We start from the raw sequence: 22,169 nt of genomic DNA, 5'->3' as shown, positions 1-22,169 counted from the left end.
AGAAGCTGAGAATGAGAGTCACCTAGACTGGATCACATGGGAGCAAGAGTGAATTCCAGTTGCAGTTCTAAGACCAATGACAGCAACAGGGGCTGTCATTCACACCCGGACAATCTTCCTCTTTTAAGTTTCCCTCAGGAAAGAAGCTTAACAAAATCCTGGAAGATCTGCTCCCAGAACTTTCATAATGAAATGAATCTGAGCAGCCCAAAGGGAGGATTTCAGGGGAGGCAGTGGTGTGCCATCCAGGACCCCTTTGAGACAAAGGACTTATTCCCCCAGAATTTCAGAGTGTGGTCAGCAGAGAGTCGAGCTGTCAGCCCTCTGTGGGGATTACCTCAGCTAGAGAGTTGCCTTGCCTGAGGTCGTGCACCCTTAGGAAGTCCACATCTAATGATTGGTTAATGTACAGTATAAAGTTTCCACCCCACCCACAAAACCATCGCAACTTGAGACAACTCTGAAGGCCCACCCCAGTTTTAGAACTCCTTGTGAGGTTGGGTGAGTCCAGACTACATTATGACTCAAATTTTCTTTGTGCTCGATCATGTTCCTTTCCCTTCCTTTTGCTTCCCTTCCATAAGTATTCATTCCAAGGGCTCTCCTTAGTAAACTTCTTATATACTCATCTCCATCTCAAATTCTTCTCTCCAGGGAACCCGACCTACAGCCCCTTGAAACCCAGGAATCTTGGCTGCTTCATCATACCATATAACTACGCTGGGAAAACTAGTTGATTAGACAATGTATTATGTGTCTGTATACCAAACCTAGTTATGGGGCTTTTCTAAAAACTTGTAGTGGAAGAGGAAGAATGTGGAAAAATTAGACTCTACATATCCTATGAATACATATGTATTCAAAAGTAAAATTTAAAAAAGGATTTTGCTGAACATAATCAATGGCTACTGATCTCCAGCTAAATTTGCTCTTGCGTTGACTAATATATAATACAGATACACTATGTGTAGGACCAACTACCATTGTTCATGGATAGGTAAAATGGCCTGATAAAGATTTCACTGGTACATCACATAGCCATTGTTAGGTTACAACAAATGATCCCAGGATCTCAGTGATTAACAAAAGAGATTTGTTTCTGCCGCATAAGGATATGCTGTGGCTCTGTTTCACATGATTTTCTCCCCCCAGGATCCAGATGGAAGGAGATGTTGTTCTCATTGCAGAGGGGAAGAGCAGGGAGTAAATGGTGAGGTGGCTCTTAAAGCATTGTCTTGAATGAGGCACGTGTCACATTGGCCAAAGTAAGGTATGAGGCCAAGGCTGACAGATTCAACTCCCTCCCCAGTGAGGGATTCTGTAGAAACAATGTTTTGAACAAATAATACAGTCTACCACAACTGGTAACATGAAAGTCATAGAACATGGCATTTTCAATAAACGTTTGACCTCCCTGAGTTAATCCTATATTGAAATCACATGAAGATAATAAGTTCCTGTGTCAGTCATGTTGACAAAGCATTCTGCAGCATCCTGCCTGCAGATATGTACTAATTCTAACATCTCAAAGATACTAGATAATAAAGAATATATATATATGGGGGGTGGGGGGGAGTAAAAGAGAGTTTGAAATAAAACTATAAAGCAGCAAAGCACTTCTAATTGTGCTAATGTGCTAATTCACCAAAATGTGTTTCCAGTCACCAGAGTCGTTTCTGTTTTGAGTTTGGCAAAAATTCAGGATGTCTGAAGATAAAGAATGGGCCCTGAATCAAGATCCTATGAACTAACATTCTCCCTGGCTTCTTTTCATATGTATCATTTTTCATCACCATCATTATTAATATTATTATTATAAATATTAATAGTTCAGTTTTTATTAGTCATGCTTTTCTCCTATCATTTGTGATGATCTTGTATGGTTTGAATGGTTTTAAATTTGTTCTAAAAGTCGCAGGACTGCTATATACATTAGTTATTTTTAAAACAAAAAAGTCTCACAACATGAACAGTGTGGAAATAAGAAAGTTGTCTCATCAAAAAGGTTTAATTTAGGAAGGAGTCTGGAGTTATCATGAAAGTAAGAGTGAGTGTAATCCTGGGAATTGAAGAAAGGGCATTACCAAAGGCCAAAATTTTAGCCATGTTTTTGTAAAACCATGCTTATTGGAAAAACAGCCAAACTATTAATAAAAACAAATATGCAAGGCCAAGATGCAACAAATAGAAGTGAAACATCACAGAAGATAACCACCTGGAAATCCCAAGGGAGACATACATCGAAAAGCTCCCTATTGGCATGTCTACTCTTTTCCTGTCCTTCTAGAAATCTTAAAGCCAGTCTCTCAAAACTGACTGTGGGATAAGTGTGCCACATTTCCCAGCCATGGCTGTGTTCCTTAATGTCATTTTTGTAATTAAAAGCATTGATATATATTAAAAACTGCACAACTTGTGAAGTGAAACCTGAATCTTCAAAGGCAGTATTGCCTTTGAATGACCCCAGGGGCCATTGTAGGCGAGTCCACAGTTCTTGGGAGACATGTTTACTGTCTCTCCTCTGCTACTGGGAGCAAATGTGAGAAGCACCAGCCTAGGAAACCCTAAACTATGCATTCACAGAAACCATTAGAATTAATAATAACTGTAAATCTAAGGATGTTTATGCTCAAGGGTGGGTGTGTGTAGAGTTCCAACATGTAGAAAATCTTCAAAACAGTGCAATGCTCCTGAGATAATTCACTTTCTGGTATCTTGAAATACTTAAAATGTGCTTTTACAAAAGAAATATGGCTTTGATTTAGAAAGGTATTTTACCTGTTAAAATCACAAGCAGACTATTCCAGGTGGATCTCCACACAATTGCACTGAACCTGTTTACTGGAGTTCTTTATAATCCCAATACTCCCACCTGGTGGCCATAAGAGCTCATGCGCTGAATAGTTTAGATCAGACTGGCAATTTGTCCCCCAAAGTGAGGCTGCCAAGTCCTCTGGTCACAGCAGAGAGCCCGGTGATTTGGGGACGTCAAAGCTGTGGGTGCAAAGGAGGAAAAGGAAAGCAGGTTTGGGAAAAACAATCAGCATAATAACAGCACTCTCCTCAAGGGTATTGTCAGGACTGGTAACCACATATGAGCACAGTGCCTGCTACATGGTAAACACTTAACATTACAGACACTCGTATTATCATTCCTCTAAGAGGAAGACATGTGGTGGGTGCCAGTGGAGATCATCAAAAGACTACGCAAAGCCCATTTTTGAAGGGAACTGTGACTTTTGAGGGCAGATCTAAGGGGTAAGATGAAATACTCAAGGCAGCCTCCCTCTCCTAGCACAAAAGTTTCACATATGAAAATAGAGAGGCTAGAAATTTAATGAATGTGGTGAGAAGCTCACATCTGAGGTTTGAGCTCTCATCTTGTTATACATCATAAATTCCTACAGGAGAAAGGACTTGGTTAAGATTATACATATGGAAAAGGTGTCTATTATAATTCACAGACTGTCTACATGAAATAAAAGCTCTAGGTATAATGAATATGAAAAACACCGCAGTCCCTGCCACCCTTGTTCTTCATCACAGAACCTACACTGGAGAGGGCAGACGTGTGGAGACCCTGGGAGCACCTTCAGCTTCCATGGTAGGCAGAAACCTCACAAACATAATGAGTGGATAACCCTTCAGACCCTCCCGAACATCAGAAAGTTCACACTGGAAATATTTAGAACCTAACCTTGCATCTCTCTCCTTCCCGACTACTCAGATCCTCATTATCCATGTGTCCATGTATTTTTGGCTCTTGATTATAACCAAGTTAGGTCAGAGTCTGCCAACAATGATTAAATCCTCAGTACTACTAACTGCTAATGGTTCATAGAATACAGGTGGAACTCTCCAAAATGTCTTTCTGTGCATTTTAAAGTTCTGGACAGAAAGCTGAAAAACCCCAGGGCACAGGATGTATTTTTATCTCGACTTCCAGATAAAGGCTGTGACTTTGCAAGATAAAGAAGGATGTGAGGGATGACCAGCCAGCTTCCTTTATGGGTAGGAATGAATTTAGATTTCTGGGACAGTGGGCTTCTGCAGGCTAGAGTGGGTTTGCATGGGGTGGAAGGAATACACTTGGCAGGAAAGTACCAATCGGACATGTGGAAGGGAAGATAAAACTATACACCTACTGAGAATACCAGGTATGACATGAGAAGGGCAATAGCATTGGAGCAGACTAACAAGTCTTGGCAAAAACAAAACAAAACAAAACAACAACAAAAAAAACTGCACAAGATATTGAAGTGGGGACAGTACTACAAACTCACATGTCTACATACAAATTAACAAAACATAGGTTATAAATCAACTTAACTTGAAATTTCAGCAAGGAAAAACAAATGCTTGTATTAGACAAAAGCAGCTATTGTGAGATGGGACAATCACCTAAAATAAAATGATGGAAGAAGTATACCTTGTTGAATAGAAAGACTAGCTAACATTTGTTGAGCATGTACTATATGTCACATATGGTCACATATGTTCAAGGTATTTTGCAAGTATTATTGTCTCTACTTTTCAGATGGTAAGCTGAAGCACAGAGAGGTGATGGGCCTGGGATATAAATGCAAGAGTCTGGCTCCATGGCCTGTTTTTAATAATACCTCTTAAACAGGTTAGAGCTAGCCAATAGAGGATGAGAGAAATTCACAAATTATCACTGGGAGATCATTTAAGTTGAAAATGAGAAAGAAAAACGAAATTCTTGGGATGCCTGGGTGGCCTAGTGGTTGAGTATCTGCCTTCAGTTCAGGTCCTGATCCTTCGGTCCTAGGATCGAGTCCCACATAGGGCTCCCTGTGGGGCACCTGCTTCTCTCTCTCTCTCCCTATAGATATATGGACATATTGATTCAAGATTTATGTCAAAAAATTATGTAGCATTGTTGGTAATAGCAAATGCCTAGAAACAACTAAATATCTATTAAGAATGAGTTGGATAAGTAAATTATGCTTCCTGTACACATGGAATACTATAGAACAGCTAAAAACAGGCAGCCCTACAAACAGAATGTAAGTAAGCTCCATGAGGGAAGGAATTCTTTTTTTGTTGTTCGCTGATATATACCAAGTAACTAGGATTGTGCCTGGTATATAGTGAGTGCTCAATAAGTATTTACTGAATAAATGAATAGGGAATATTTGTTACATTTTTTAATGTAAGATACAAAACAACATGCAAATAGTGTAGCTTCGTTCGTGTGAATAAAAAGGATATATATGCATGAATATATATTTCATAAGTCCAGAAGTATACATAAGAACATAGTGACCATAAAGAAGAAATGGAGAATGGAAATTAGAGAGGGGAGTGTGATTTAGCCTCATTGTTTTCCTATTTATAAATAAAATAAAATAACATTCTCCAAGGGAATAAAAGGAAATATCAACAAAAAATCAATAAGGAACTAAAGAATGCACCAATAGGAAGAAAGGGCAAGATATGAATAGCAACTCACAAAAGAAGAAAGAGAAATTTTCAATGTTGAAACTAATACCAAAATTAATGCTAATAAAAGCAACAAATAATCACTTTTTTACCTATCAAATTTGTAGATTAAAAAAATCCTCAAAACACAGAGTTGACAGGGGTAGAGGGAAATGGGCATACTCATTCATGTTGATGGCAGCATAAATTGGTGTATCCTTTCTGGAGGGCAATTCAGGCCTTAAGAATTTGTACAATAAAAAAAAAAAAAAAAAAAAAAAAAAAAGAATTTGTACAATAAAGTTAGTTAGATAACTACATTTACACAAGCTATCCAACTGCCATGAATCAAACAGATGTGAACATTGTTTGTACAGAGATTTAAATCAGTGTAGCTTATATATATTAACATATTACATATATACACTTGTTTATTAATACAATGTTAGGTAAATAAATTTTAGTATGTGTATTCAATGAAATATTATGCAGACATTTAAAATTATTTATTTATATACTTCTGGATTTGGAAAGCTGCTCACAACATATAGTTGAGAAAAAGAAAACAGGTCAGAAAAACAAACAAGCATTCCCATGAAAAAATGAAAAGGAAAAAATGATGAGAAAATATATGAAACCTGTAGCAAATATAATACTTAAAGGTTAAGCATTAGAAGTATAATCATTTAAATTAGTAATAAGATAAAAGACAAGAATGCCCATTATCACCAGTAGTATTCAACATCATGCTAGCTGTCCTGGTCATGATTAAATGAAAAGAAATGAAATAAACTGCATTAATTCAGGTTGCAAAGAAATAAAACTCAGTATTTGTACAGTATGACTGACTACCTAGGAAATCCAGGTGAAAATCAGTGAAAAATTGTTATTACAATGAACAGAAGAGTTTAATAAGAGCCAGATATGAGATGATGTACAAAAATCAATTGCTTTCGGGATGCCTGGGTGGCTCAGCAGTTGAGCGTCTGCTTTCGGCCCAAGGCATGATCCCAGGGTCCTGGGATCGAGTCCCACATCAGGCTCCCCACAGGGAGTCTGCTTCTCCCCCTCTGTCTCTGCCTCTGTGTGTGTGTGTGTGTGTCTCATGAATAAATAAATAAAAACTTTTTTAAAAATCAATTGCCTTCTTTTATGAGCAATAACTACTAAATATCCTCTATATATCATCAACCAAAACTATAAAATGCTTAAACATAAACTTAATCAGGAATATCCAAGATTGCCCATATGAAACAAACAATCTAAGCCATCACTAAAGTATACAAAAAAGGTGTTAATTTTTTTCCCCAAAATTGAGGTAGAAATTCAATGCAATCTGAACCAAAATCCAAAGGAATTTTGTTTAACGGAAATTGATAAATTGATTCTTAACTTCTTATGTGAAACACACACACACTGCATAATAGCCAAGAAATTTTTGAATAATGAAGATAAAATGAGGGAGATAATTGTTCTACTACAGTGTATTGTTATGGAGATTAAACATTATGTATATACAATTTTAAACTTCAGTACGATGAAATAAAAAACAAAGTTAAACTGGTATAGCCACTCTGGAAAACAGTATTGAGGTTCCTCAAAAAGTTAAAAATATAACTATCCTATGATCCAGCAATTGCACTACTAGGTACTTACCCAAAGGATACAAAAATATTGATTCGAAGAGGTACATGTACCTCAGTGTTTATAGCAGCGTTATCAACAATAGCCAAACTATGGAAAGAGACTAAAATGTCCATTGACTGACAAATGGATGAAGTTGTCACACACATACACACACACACACACACACACACACACAGGAATATTACTCAGCCATCAAAAATAATGAAATCTTGCCATTTGTAATGATGTGGATGGAGGAAGAGTATATTATGCTAAGCAAAATAAGTCAGTCAGAGAGAGGCAGATGATTTCACTCATATGTGGAATTTAGGAAATAAATCAGATGAACATATGAGAAGGAAGGAAGGAAGGAAGGAAGGAAGGAAGGAAGGAAGGAAGGAAGGAAGGAAGGAAGGAAGGAAGGAAGGGAGGGAGAGGGAGGGAAGAAGGAAGGGAGAAAGAAAGAAAAAGGGAGGGGAAGGAAGGGAGGGAGGGAGGAAGGAAGGAGAAAAAAAAGAAAGGAAAAGAAGGAAGGAAGAAGAACACTATAGGAGACTTAGCTATAGGAAACAAACTGAGGGTTGATGGAAGGAGATGGGTATTGAGGAGGGCACTCATGATACTGGGTGTTATATGTAAGTGATGAATCACTAAATTCTACTGTGGAAACCAATATTATACTCTATGTCAATAACTAGAATTTAAATAAAAATTTGAAAAATAATAAATAAATAAAATAAACAAATAAAACAAAGTTAAAACATACACAACTCACCAGGAGAAAACAATTTTAGCTTTCAACTGACAAGTGACTAATAACTGTATATATATATTTAATTATTTTATATCTATGGCCATTTGAAATATTCATTATATATCTGTATTATAGCCATTATATATCTGTACTATATATATAAACAACCTATTAAAAATGGGTAAAGGATTTGAATAGACATATAGAGAAGAAGAAATTAAAGTGGCCAATAAACATAAAACATGAGAAACAGGGGTGCCTGGGTGGCTCATCAGTTAAGCATCTGACTCTTAATTTTGGTTCAGGTCATGATCTCAGGGTGGTGAGATAGAACCACATGTTAAGTTCATGCTGGGCATGGAGCCTCCTTAATATTTTCTCCCTCTCTTTCTCTCTCTTTCTGCCCCTTGCCACCCTTAAAACAAAACAAACACAAGAGGAACAAATCCCTCATAATGTTTCAAATCAAACCTATAAGGTTTTATTGTATTTTTTATTCACTATAATGGCAAATTTTTAAAAGACCCATACTGTCAATACTGTGGAGAGTGGATTGATATATTCTGGCAGTCATTTAGGATGGAGACTGTCTGTATCTACTGACTCTTAAGATTTCCAAACCATTTGACCCAGAAATACTTCTGTGAATACAACCTTAGAAAAATTTGCAACAGACTTAATGTTCATCAATAGCTCATCTGTTAAATGAATTGCTGAGGATTCTCTGCAACAATTTAAAACAATAAGGATGATTCTATTTTCATGAAAATTTTTAAAACATATGTTCCAGTTACTATGGCTGTAATGAACTCTCCCAAACTTAGTGACTTAAAACAATTAGGATTCAGACAGGGTCCAGTGAGCCTGGCTGGTCTCTACTCCATAAAGTGTAGGGCCTCAACTGGGAGTTATTCATTAGCTGGGGCTCTGAACTAGAGCACCAACACAGGGCCTCTCCGCATGGTCTTCTTCAGAGAATGATGATGGCCTCAGGATAATTCAATCTTAATGGGAAATCAGGGCTCCAAATGTGGGTATTTCATCAAACAATGGGGAAATTGCATTGCTTTTCTGACCTAGCTTCTTAAGTCAGACAGTGTCATTTCTTTCTGTTGTCACAAGCCTGCCCAAATTCAAAGAGAGGGGATATAGACTCTCCAACTCAATATTAAATCATATTGTAAGAGCATGTGAAATGGGAGACACTGTTCTGGCCATCTTTTGGAAAATACAACCTGCCACAATATATTAGAGAAGAAAGCAAATTGTAGACTCTCAATACTCTGACATCTATATTAAAAAAAAAAAAAACCTTTTGTGTATCTGCATGCAAATATGAATGAATGTGACTGGTTAACTATGAGTGGCAAATACACAGAAACTCATTTCAAAAGATATACCTCAAACTGTTAACAGTTAGCTCCAAGGAGGGACTGAGATTACATAGTTGGAGATGGAGGGGACCATTCACTTTTCCTCTAATGGGTTGAGACTCTGCAGTGAGTTCCAAGTTGAGATGTGTACAGGACAAGAAGTAGTGTCTGGAAAACTGCGTGCAAGTAAAAAGGGGCATGGGTCATGGTACCAATCAAATCACCCTAGATAAATTTCTAAGAAGCATGATCAGATATCCCAACATTCAAATATACCACTGAGGTTAGGGTAAACATCAAAATGAATGTCCTAATACTGAGCCAGGCAATTCAATCTGTGGTTAATACTATATTAATAACAAAGATGAGATTTTAGCAACACATGAACTTCTGTGCTTTGTTTTGTTTTGCATCACTTTAGCTTTCTATATGGTAGAAAATGTAGTCCCTTTTAAAAGTAGTTTGCTCTCAATTCTAAAGACAGGGAAAAAAAGATATTTACTAGTTATGCAGGTAAGTAGAAACACAAGGACATCCCTTTTCACCACGTACTACTCCAAATCTAGAATCAGGGTAGAACTAGGATCAAGAATAAAAGAAGCGTGGTATTGGGGTGGGGTTCTCTTATTGCATTTGACCATTTTCAACTGAAATTACTGGAGCCCCTTTTTGCACGTAGACCAAGACTTTAGTAGTTTATTATTAAAGTTCAGATTCGATAACATTTTGTAGTGAATACCAAGACTGATTATAAAACGACAGTAATCAAGACAGTGTTGTAATGGATGAGAATAACCTTGTGGAAGTCAACAGAGAGCCCAGAAATATTCCCACGCATACATGATCATTTTATTTTTTATGAGGATGCCAAAGCAATCTAATGGGGAGAGAAAAGTCTCTTCAAGAAATGGGTAGAAAAAAGAATTTTAATCTTCATCTCATTCTACACAATAATTAATTTAAGATGGGTAGCAGATATAGTAAAACTTAAAGCTGTAAAGCTTCTAGTAGAGAAAAAAAGCATAGAATATTTTTGTGACCTAAAGATAGGCAAAAGTCTCTTAGCACCTAGAAAGCAATAAACATAAAAAGGTGGATACAGGGCTTCCTGGGTGGCTCAGCAGTTTAGCGCCACCTTCAGCCCAGGGCTCCATCTTAGAGACCCAAGATCAAGTTCCATGTCAGGCTCCCTGCGTGGAGCCTGCTTCTCCCTCTGCCTTGTCTATGCCTCTCTCTCTCTCTCTCTCAATCTCTGTATCTCATGAATAAATAAATAAAATCTTAAAAAAAAAGGTGGATACATCTAATTTCAAAATTCAAGCTATCTCTTTTAAAAACATTGCTAAGAAAATGAATAGGCTAGCCACAAACTAGGATAAAATTGCTTTAAAGCATATATATCATTGGGACACCTGGATGGCTCAGGGTTGAGCATCTGCCTTTGGCTCAGGGCGAGATTCCAGAGGCCAGGGATCGAGTCCCATATTGGGCTCCCTGAGAGGAGCCTGCTTCTCCCTCTGCCTGTGTCTCTACCTCTCTCTGTGTGTCTCTCATGAATAAATAGATAAAATATGTTTTTTAAAAATGTATATATGCAATAAATCAATAGTATCTAGAATATATCAAGAATTCCTATAACTCAATAATAAAAGACAACCCCAAACGGGGCACTGTAGAGAAACAAGATCCAAGTGATGTTCAGCATAGAAAAACAACCAGGAAAAAATTACCCCAATACCATTACCACCCTAATATTTTACCCAAACTCTGCATATGATGAAAATATTATTTAATATTTTTAAAAGATAAATTGACATACAGACATGCCCATTAAAAAATCTGATATAAAAATAAATGTTTCCTTCTGTCCATTAATCTCATCCTATCTCTTTAAAAATTATGCGTAAGAATAATTCACACACACAATAACTGAGTTACATATATTTTTTTATTTCACAGCCTTTTAAAAAATATAAACCACTAAGTATTTTGAAAAACACACATGGAATAATCATTTAGCAGCCACAATATTACAAAAATAAACCAGAATGAATTGTGCAACAGAGCAAAATGATTCCTGCTGACTCACTCTGACTAGGAACACATAATATTCACTAGGAATGTTAAGTGGACCAATACAACCACCATTTTTCCATCATCAATTGTCACAAAAATCAATCACAGGACCTATTCCTAGGAGATCATTCCATTTATACAGAAATACATACAATGTATAGATGTCAAGTTAACATCTTGAATTTAGTTCCAAGATTCCATTTTTCCTTTTCCCTGGGACACAAGTTCAAAGACCAAGTAGAATAATGAAGACCATGGAACATCAAGCACATGACTGGCTCAAACCCTTCCCAGGTGGTTATAAAACACAAGAAAAAGAAGGTTGTGTACTGTGCTGCACAACACAACAGCCACTAGCCACATTTTAATGTTTTAAAATTAAGTAAAATGAAAGTTTACTTCCTCGGTCACACTAGCCACATTTCAAGCATTCACTAGACACACATGGCTAGTGGCTACCATATTGGACAGTGAAAATATAGAACATTTCTGTCATCACAGAAAGTTCTTTTGGACAGCCTTGGGATGTGGGAAGTGTTTCTTCTCCCTTTGCTTAGGCAGGATGTAGGCTGATTATGGAATCAGCTTTGAGAAGCAATTCTTCTCCCAGGATATTCCTAGATGGGTGGTGGAGTCACAGAAGGGAGTAAAGTAGCCTTTCTTTACACAGATTAACTTCTCCTATGTATGAAAGGGATGATCCCTTTCCAGGGATCAAACACAAACTAGACGCTACCAAAAATCTGTAAGGAAAATTAGAGATACATGAGGCAGATGGGAAAGCAGCAAGGTAGCGCATTCTTTCTCCCATTCCAAACTTCTATAGATTATGTCCTTCAAGGAAGTGTACAGGTTCCCAGGGTCCTCTTCTAGGAAATCCTGATGTGGGGCAACCATACTGGCTGGCTGGGAAAGCCAGTCCTGGCAGGTGTTTCAAGAAAACAACCTAGGATGTCTTCACTCTGCTCACTCTCTGAGCAGAGCAGTGTTGCTTGGAGTACTATTAATTGTGAATGAGTTACAATTTTGTTCTCTTTCAATCATCATGTTCCTTTAAAACTGTATTTTGTAGTCAGGGCACAGATTGCTAGTTTGTTCCCCCAAAGATCCACCATCAATCTTTTTTCCTTAGATCTCCTCAGATTTTTTTGTCGAAGGCAGTCATATGTCCAGCTACAAAAATGACAGTTCTCATGCAACCTTGCAGATATGACAGTCTAGCCAATGATATGTAAGTAAAAGTTGTTAGGCTTCTGAGAAAGTTCTTTAAGAGGAAGCAGAATCAAAATGATGCGCCCTGTTTCCCCTTTCAGTTTCCTTCAACTTCTTGGGGGAGCTGCAGCAACCATCTTGGAACCTAAGGGAAAAGCCAGAGGAACCTCAGGGGCTACCTTGACCCTGACATCTGTGAGCTAACCTCCTTGACACATGAGAACAAAACAAAACTCCTACTATACTATTCTTATATGTATAAGCTACAGTTTGGTCCAGTAACTTCCTCCTCTATTACTGAGATAGCAATCCATCTTAATTCCCAATAGGAAAGCAAGATTTCATTTTAATGTAAAACAAACAAAACAAAACAAAAAACCCAACTTGCCTGAAGAATCTATATATATTCAATAAAGTTCAAGTAACCTCATAGAGTCATACTAATAAAACAAAAGTTAAGTAAAAAATTTTATCTTCAGGGGCACCTGAGTGGCTCAGTGGTTGAGTGCCTACCTTCCATTCTGGTCATGATCCCAGTATCCTAGGATCCAGTTCTGCAACAGGCTCCCCGCAGGGAGCCTGCTCTCCCTCTGCCTATGCCTTTGCCTCTCTGTGTCTCTCATGAATAAATTTTTTAAAAAAAATTTAACTTCAACCTACCCATGTCTATATAGCACAATGGTGGAAGAAATCATTAGGGTTATTACATAAAATAGCTACTATTAAGGAGAATAAGAGGATTTTTAGCTTAATTCATCAGGAAGTATTTTTCTGAGTGCCTATTATGTTCTGACTATGGTTTTAAGCACACGTCTGCCCTCTGATTGCCCCCATTCCTACGTACTAAGATGCTAACTACTCAGATAATTAATCAGGTCATTATTTAATCTATAATTTTATTTTGTGTGGACACAATAAGAAATGTAGAGTTGAGAATTTATTCCACTGATTCAAACCTCCCCACCAAAAAATTAACCTCAAAGATCTGCAGCTTAATTTTTAACTTTCCCTTGTATGTGACACAGACACCTGACAGTGATTTGCTAATGATACCAGAGTTTTAATTGTGGTTTTAGCTTAAATAAGCACATCTACCTCAGAGTAGCTATAGAAATTAAAACCAAAGTGCAGTACTCTGTAAATATGTTCCATGTACTGCATTAGTACCATTAGTATTCTAAAAGTCCCTAGCTTAGTAGTTATGAGTTAGAAAAAGTAAACATTTCCCGCTATCCTAAATGTTTTAACTAGTTACAATGTTTAAGTTTGAGGGCATTTTTTTTATTTTGGGGGGGCATTTTTTTAAAAGTTAACTCTTTTGCACTTATTTTGAAAGTATAAACAAAATTGGAAATACAAAATGTCAAGCTATAAATGGAGATATTGCATGTATTTTACTCACCTAGTTCCAAGTTTCCACCCCTGCAAATGAACCAAAAACAAATCCTGGCACCTTGTCATTCCCAGAAAAGCCAGTGCATGGCACACTCTGGGTAAATTTTATCTCTTTTTCTGTGGAACTGCACCAGATGGCATCCGTCCTGCATCTACAGCTGTGCCCCAAAATTGAAGTTCAAACATAGGAATCTACTTTATTAGACATTTCAGACTTTGCAGGTGTGAGTGTGATGTCATTCTCATTCAACTTAAAATGGTTATCTTTCCAAGCGGAACTGCTGATTCATTGCACTTACAGGTTTGGAAATCAGAGAAACAATCAAGATTATCTTAATAAGATTTGAAGTCATTTCAAACAACTGAAATTTAAAGACAACAATGAAATAAGGAAACTTGAAGTAATATACTAGTATTTCCTAATAATTGAATTATGGCCTATTTCCTTATAATGTAAGAAATTCAACTCAGCTTCTAACATTGCTGAAGAATCCCTAAAAACTGTTCATTGGAAATAGAACATAAGAATTTTCTATGATCAAGTTATACTTGTATAATGAGCAGTTATTTTAAACATTCCTGACTTTTCAAATGTTTTAATGTCTAGCCCACATGCATACCATCTTCAAAAATAGACTTGGTATAGTGATAGTCAGGATCAGAATGTGGTCAACAGATAGAGCAGCCAACACATACAAACTAGGAATCTAGAGCATTGTGGGTGTCAGAGCATTATATCAAGAATATACAGATAGAAAAAAAAAAGTGAGGTCAAAAGCAGTTCTAATTTAGGAGATCGGTCTTTGTTGAGTTTTGGAAAAACGATAGTTGAATAAATGAATAGAAAAAGGCAGCTTAGGGATCCCTGGGTGGCGCAGCGGTTTGGCACCTGCCTTTGGCCCCGGGGCGTGATCCTGGAGACCTGGGATCGAATCCCATATCGGGCTCCCGGTGCATGGAGCCTGCTTCTCCCTCTGCCTGTGTCTCTGCCTCTCTGTCTCTCTCTGTGTGACTATCATGAATAAATAAATAAAAAAAAAAAAAAAAAAAAGAAAAAGGCAGCTTATATACGGGTGTCCAAGATTCAAAAGCAGAGTGCCTAACTAAGCAAAGGCAAAGTAGGAGATTAACAGCAGCAAGTTCTGAGAGCAAATGAGAGGGACTTTAATTTTCAGAGTTTAGGGCCAAGTTTCAAGCAGAGACTGAATAACAGGAATAAATATTCTTTTTTTTCTTTTTCGGCTGAGACAAATGGGAATTTAGCAACTAATAATTAGATTACAAGGGGGTTATAAAATGGCACTGGGCACAAGATAGAAAAGTGACCACTCCTTTCACAGAAAGCAGAGTCAGTAGAACCATACAGGGCTTGGCTTTACACAGGGATGGCAGCAAACTACTCACCCTGAGTTCTCTAGTCTTGTCTCTAGAAGAGTAAGGGTAGGTTTAAACCTCTGGATGCCAGCTGCACCACTGGGAAGATTAAAGTATTACAAACTCAAGAAGTCAAGGAGGTAGTTAAAATAATTTGCCTTCTGGTTATTTATAAAGTATGAAGTGACTGTTTTCCATCCTTGTAAACAACTGTAATTGCTAATAAACTACTCCCACACTCATCTTCAATGTCCATATTAATCATCCAACCCAATAACTAAAAGTCACTGCAGGGGTCTCAAACAATTAGAGAACTATTGTTCAAAATACAAGATAGAGGGATCCCTGGGTGGCGCAGCGGTTTGGCGCCTGCCTTTGGGCCAGGGCGCGATCCTGGAGACCCGGGATCGAATCCCACATCGGGCTCCCGGTGCATGGAGCCTGCTTCTCCCTCTGCCTGTGTCTCTGCCTCTCTCTCTCTCTGTGACTATCATAAATAAATAAAAAATAAAAAAAATACAAGATAGAGTCACTGCAGTTGATTCCAGGATTCAAACTGGAAATTCAAAACAAATCGTACTATGGCCTGGATAAAGAGAAGTATAGACAGGTAGATAGAGATATAGAATTATTTATATAGAGAGAATTACATATATGCTTCTATATAAAGAGAAATATATATACACACATCCCTATGCTTCATTAAAAACACAAAAATGAAATAGAAGTAGGGGAAAATATCTGAATGTCTCAGCCAGAAAATTTTCCCCATAATCATTTACCAACATGACAGTATTTTTCCTCCCCTTGAATTATCAAAATAATCTTCCACTTCACTTTCATATTGTCAACTTAGGCAAAACTTAGTATTTTGTTGTTTTTATCCTCTCTACATGACCCCTGTACCTAAAATTAATAAATGCTTTCAATATCCAGTCATGACATGGACAGCTTATCCCACCTTAACATGACTGAACCAGAATCTTCCCTTACAGAAGACAAATTATGTCTGCATTGTGTATTTCAACTAACTCCAAGACCCCCTGTACTGTTTTCCAAAATGATTATTATAATTGTAAACATTCCTCACATCCCATCCTAATTTCTATGCTCCTCTGCATAGACACTGATTCTTGCAGTTAGGAATCAGTAGGGTGCCTCAGTTCTAGTAGAGAGCTCATTGGGTTCTAACAGGGAGAGAGAGAGAGAGAGCCCTTTCATTGCACCCACTTCCTCCATCCTAACCTCTCACTGTTTTAGGCTCTGGGTCTTTAGAAGTTCAGCTACAACCAGGGACAAAGTGAAATCAAGGAGGCCCCCCTGCTTACCATTACAGAAAATGTCCAACTCGGGTGGTTGGGGTCCTCTCTGGGCAGGGGCGCTCCTTGCCGGCTGTAACTGCAGTGGCGGCCTTCAGTGCACCAACCCAGGGCAACAGCTCGACTCCAGAACTCGAGACGACATAAATTGAAGAAAAAGCGTCTGAAAGATGAAACTGTTATTCCCCCAAGCTGACATTGCCTGGAGGATGCTTAGGGCACGTTAATATGTTTAATGCTGCCTGCCAATCTTCTGGCAAACGGTCTAGTCTTACAACCTGAAACGACAGCCTCGCTCCTCCCCGTCCTCTTTTTTCCTGTTGCCCTACAATGTGTGAACAGCACCTCTTTTCACCACCCCAAGGCATCTCCCAAATGACTCGCTAACGCTCACCCTCCCGCCTGTTCCAGATTCTAAATCCACCTGCTGTGGCAACTCTGAAGGCATCAATGAGTCGGTGGCTACAAGAGTAGAGATTACGGGGAAGAAGGGCCACTGCATCCTCTCGGGCACGGTCAGAGGAACCCCAGTTAGCGTCTAGCAAAGCGCAAAGACATTGAAAGCAGTATTTGGCATACTTCGAGGGGTGCACTGTTTCCTCCCGCTTCCTGTCCCAGAGCCCACACTCTCTCAATAATTTGGACATTTACGTTGACATGCGATTTTTGGAATCGAATTTGGTTTGGAAGTGGCTGGATTGAATTAACTGAATGATTTAGTTCTCATGCTTTCCGGACAAGCTAAAACGCAGTGGGGCGGGGAGGAAGAGCTTGCAGGTGCCCGAAGCCATCCCGGCTCCGACAGCTGAACGTCTGTGTCTCCATCGCTCCCCACCCCGAAAGGCGGAGGGTCGGTGCCTGCGGGCACAGCACCAGCCTAGACCCCATACACCCGCCGAGCCTGGCAACCGAGCATGCTTCCAGCCCAGAGCCCCCCCCCCCCCGAGGGGCCAGGGAACTCGCCCCACCGCCGACCCCTCGCACACCCGAACGCACCTGCCGGAGTTTAAAACCTGGCCTGGCCCTGGGACCTGGCGGTCGGGGAGTCGAGGCTGAGAGCCAGGCCGGCGCCCGCGCAGCTCCGCGCCCTCCCGCGGGCGCTCGCGCCTTACGGGTCACACCGCTTGCTCGCGGGAGAAGCCCCAGGGCTCCCGGTGCACGGAGAGACGCCCGGGCTGCAGCGCCCCGGCCGTGCTGGCCACGGAGTTCTTCAGCTGCTTGATGACCACGAAGAGCAGGAGGAAAAGTAAGAAGAGCAAGAAGAAGAAGAGCGCCAGGTAGAGCAGAAAGTTAAGCTCCCACTCCATGCTGGAGGCGCCGGCGCTCCGTGGCAGTGCCCGCAAGGCTTGCCGCCCGCTCTCCCCACCTGCCGGTCTCCTCCGCCCGCGGACGGGCCCCCCAGGTTGGGCGCCTACTCCCCGTCGGTGCTCGACCTCCCCCAGCTCGGAGGAAACGCGCCAAGGAGCTGGTTAATCTCAGCTCCGCCTCTCCCAGCAGGCACAAGAGCCTCCCGCTTCGCTGAGATCCTCTCCTGAGCTCTTGGAGAGGAGAGCGGATTTTTCTAGGAGCCAATTTAGCGGGCGGGGACACCTGGAGAACGGGTCAAGGCTCAGTTTCCCAAGGGGTGTTGGGGCTGGTGGTTTGCAAACGAGCTTAAGATTTCCACCCCCAACATCCAATGGGTCCCTAGGCCCCCTCCCTTCCCAATTAACTTCTTTGATTATTTTTCCCCCGGTCCTGGTTTTCCCAAAGGGAAAAGCTGCCAGGGCCCAGAAACCCAAAAGAATTAGAAATAGTAGTGAAGGTGGGGGGTCTAAAGGGCTATGATGAGATGACTTAACAGTGCCAGTGAATTCCAGTTCAGGTTGCCTTGCCCTTCAGAGTTGCAGATGCGCTTAAGAGAGTGCTCTTCTTGTGGACAACAAGAGGTCATTTAGGAAAACATTAAGAACAAAATGCATTTCAAAAGTTATATTGTACAAAGCTTCAGAACCTTGACTTGAAATTGAATTTCCTTGGTGGAAAGCAAAAACGAAACAATAAACGATTACTTGAGATGTGCCTTTAAGTCCCTAACACCTCTCTGTATTTAAGATCACCCATAGCAGATCTAGTGCAGCTTGTAAAGAAATGCAGTTTATCTGCTGCTGTGTAACAAATTACCCAAAACTTAGTGGCTTAAGACAACACAAAAATTAGTTCTCTCACACTGTTTGAGAAACTCTCAGAGTCAAGAGTTTGGTAGAACTTAAGTTGGTGATTCTGGCCTGGGGTTTCTCATGAGGTTACAGCTGGATGTCAGGCAAGGCCACGTCACCTGGAAGTTTGAATGGAACTAGAGTATCCACTTCCACCTTTCCCAGGTAGGTCACTTATATGGCTCACAAGTCGTGCTAGCTGTTGCTGGTAGGCCTCAGCTCTTTGCCATGTGGGCTGTGTGTGTGTGCTTACAACACTGTGCTGGCCTCCCCCAGAGCAAGTGACCCAAGAGACCAAAGCAGAAATTGCAGTGCTCTTTGCAGCTAGCTTAAGAAGTGGTATACCGGGGCATCTGGGTAGCTCAGTGGTTGAGCGACTGCCTTCAGCTCAGGGCCTGATCCCAGGATCCTGGGATCAAGTCCCACATCGGGCTCCCCATGAGGAGCCTGCTTCTCTGTGTCTCTCATGAATAAATAAATAAAATATTTTAAAAAGTGGTATACCATCACTTCTGTGATGTCACTTCTATTAGTTACACACATAGCCTTCCTTATTCAGTGAAGGAGTCCAAGGACATGAACACCAGGGGTAAGGATGGCTAATGGGGCCACCTTGGAGTCTGGCCATCAACACTGCTAATGCAACACATTACCATTGTCCATTCTGTGGGCCTCTGATTTTATTTCATTTTTTTATTTGTAAAGATACAGGAGGGCCCCCTGGGCAGAATTCAGGAAATAAGGCCTGACATACACTTCACAGATTATTTACTGCTCTGCCCATAATAAATGGCTGTTCCAGAGTGGGAAAGGATTCAAAGAAACAGGATGATATGGAATACGCTGTGAACTGGAAGTCTCAGGGACCCAAATCGAGTTTCCACTCCATCTGTCAGTGTTCACTTCAGTTCTCTCAGTTCCCTCACCTGTAATATACCTTGCTTACCTTTTCCCTGGGTTTGTTGTGAGAATAATAAATGAATGGGATGTTGAATAAGAATATGTTTTGTTAGATAAATGTCAGATACTATTATTAATCTGTTACTGAGGATCCCCAATGAATAAAAATGTACTGTACAAAATGTCCAGGTCCTAGGCCTCTCACCAAGCCTTGCACTGTGTAAGAAATCTCTCTCTCAATAACATTATTGGGATCCCTGGGTGGCGCAGTGGTTTGGCGCCTGCCTTTGGCCCAGGGGCGATCCTGGAGACCCGGGATCAAATCCCACGTCAGGCTCCCGGTGCATGGAGCCTGCTTCTCCCTCTGCCTGTGTCTCTGCCTCTCTCTCTCTCTCTGTGTGACTATCATAAATAAATAAAAAAAATATATATATTAAAAAAATAACATTATTGATCCATCTCATAGGCATTGGTGAGCTGGTTCACAAAATTTTTTTGAAAATTTTGCAAGCCATTTGTTAAAATATAGCTATTATTAAAAATTAGATCATACAAATTTACAATTAAATAAATTATATTAACAACAAAGGTAATAAATACTTAAAACTCATTACTTCTGAATTATTTTACATTTCCCTATCATCTGTGCCCTTGAAGTTATGTACATGTGTTGTAGCTGTATGGCTAAAATATTATATAATAGTATGTTACTGTACCTCTCTTCTCAACTGTGTTTAGATGTCATGCAGGTAGCCTGAAATTGGCCACAGTAGGAGTGTTTGCCCTTGGAAATGTACAAATGCTACAAATCAGGGCCAGCAAGCCAGTTGTTATTTACCATTATACTATGGCTCATGGAGCTACTGAGGAAAATTTGAAGTCTTATGTAAGTAAAGCAGAGATTTGTGATTTTTTTTTTCTATGCAGAAACACCACATGTTCCTACTGGTAAGAATTCTCCATTTTATCTAATCTTGACAGAAGGATGGATTCCAGTGACTGCTTTCCACTGCCACCTCCTGTTATGGAAACCAAGAGGGTCAAATACATCTCTTACCCACTCCTGATACAGTGCAGGGAGAAGGGCAGGAAGAGCCGTGCAAGAAACTCAACCAAACATCCTTGATTCCAGGACTCTCAAACTTGGGAGCAGATAGAACAGGAGAAAATGTTTGGAGGTCAGAAGCATCCCGGTAGCAGAGGAGCTCTGAAAGCCAGACCAGTCCCAGAAGTGACCTGGGTGTGGCTCTTGTTGCCTGCCTCCGTGGCATCTTTGACTCCTGCCCTTTTCCCAAACTTGGCTCTCTGCCTGTCTTCCATTCAGTAAGTTTCCATTGGTTTTCCAGTAGATCTCCTTATTGTACAAAGTATACTGGTTAATGGCAGCTTGCATATGCAAATACTAACTGCTAAAGCATTACTTACACACTTTGCATATATTACTCAAAATCAATAAAGTGTTTGGTAGAAAAGGCATATACCATTTGGCACATTGCCATCCAAATACCTAAGCAATCAAAGGATGGAAATTGAAACACAGAGAATTTAAGTGACCTGCTTAATGCCACACAGTTAACAGGTGGCAAAACTGGGATGTGAACTCAGGGAGTATGGCTCCAAAGCTTTCATTCTCAACTCCCATGATATACTGCCTCACAGGGTAAGTACCCCTTTCTTGTGTATGACCATCAAATTGATGACCATATTTTTTTTCCTTTGAGTGTCAAATTTAAAGAAAATAAATTTCAAGAAACCCATACCTTCTGCTTACTTGCATCTCAGCTCCTTCCTTTGAAATCTTCAAGGTCAAAACTTCAGATGAGTGAGTGTTTGCCTGCAGACATTGAGGAAAGAGGTCAACAGATGAAAGTTTTATGTAACCAAGATCAAACTCATTTCAGCCTTTCTGACCATAACTGTTTAGATTTTCCATTTATCTTAAATGGAAGCAGCATAAATAGATTTATAAATATTAACTAATAAATCCTCAGTCACTCTCAATAGAATTTGTATTCAAAATAATGTTGCTATAACAAAAAAATAATGTATTACACTTATTAGATACTTTCAATGCTTTTTAGCCTCTGATCATATTTATACACCTCATAAGATGATCTGAATCTCAGTTTCTATTATATAAATGACTCCAAAGAAATAAGATGCACTCTTTCTCTACCAAGATATACATATTAATGAAAATCCATAGAAAGAAAACCCAAGCATTTTAAAGGGCAGAAAGGACACATACCAAATATAAGAGCTTGGTTGGTTCTAGCATCTAAAAAGAAAGCCCTTGTGCACAAATGGATAAAGTAGGCAGAGGGCTACGTCATTATAATCTCATACCACTGCCCACAAATTTGACCCCAAATATGCTTCCATTTAATACGTCCACTACTCTTAATCAGACTTTATGTATCCCTCACCTTCTCAGTTTCCTCCTTACAAGTCTTAAAACAACTGGATATTGCCCAGGGCTGCGCCAGGTCCTGACCTATAG

The 22,169-nt window shown here is 39.7% G+C and overlaps 1 protein-coding gene across 1 annotated transcript; it reads right to left on the bottom strand.

Moving 5' to 3' along the window:
- Nucleotides 1–11,125: 11,125 nt before the first annotated feature.
- Nucleotides 11,126–17,878, bottom strand: SMIM43 (small integral membrane protein 43). The gene is given in 3 exon segments (NM_001384275.1): nucleotides 11,126–12,628; nucleotides 16,581–16,747; nucleotides 17,568–17,878. A coding segment is annotated over 1 exon segment (192 nt). The 3' UTR covers nucleotides 11,126–12,628; nucleotides 16,581–16,747; nucleotides 17,568–17,686.
- Nucleotides 17,879–22,169: the final 4,291 nt, after the last annotated feature.

Source organism: Canis lupus, chromosome 19 (assembly GCF_011100685.1).
Source record: "Canis lupus familiaris isolate Mischka breed German Shepherd chromosome 19, alternate assembly UU_Cfam_GSD_1.0, whole genome shotgun sequence".
In the NCBI taxonomy this organism is placed as follows: Eukaryota; Metazoa; Chordata; class Mammalia; order Carnivora; family Canidae; genus Canis; species Canis lupus.
The sequence above is the reverse complement of the archived record's forward strand: the minus strand, read 5'-3'. Positions and strand labels throughout refer to the sequence as shown.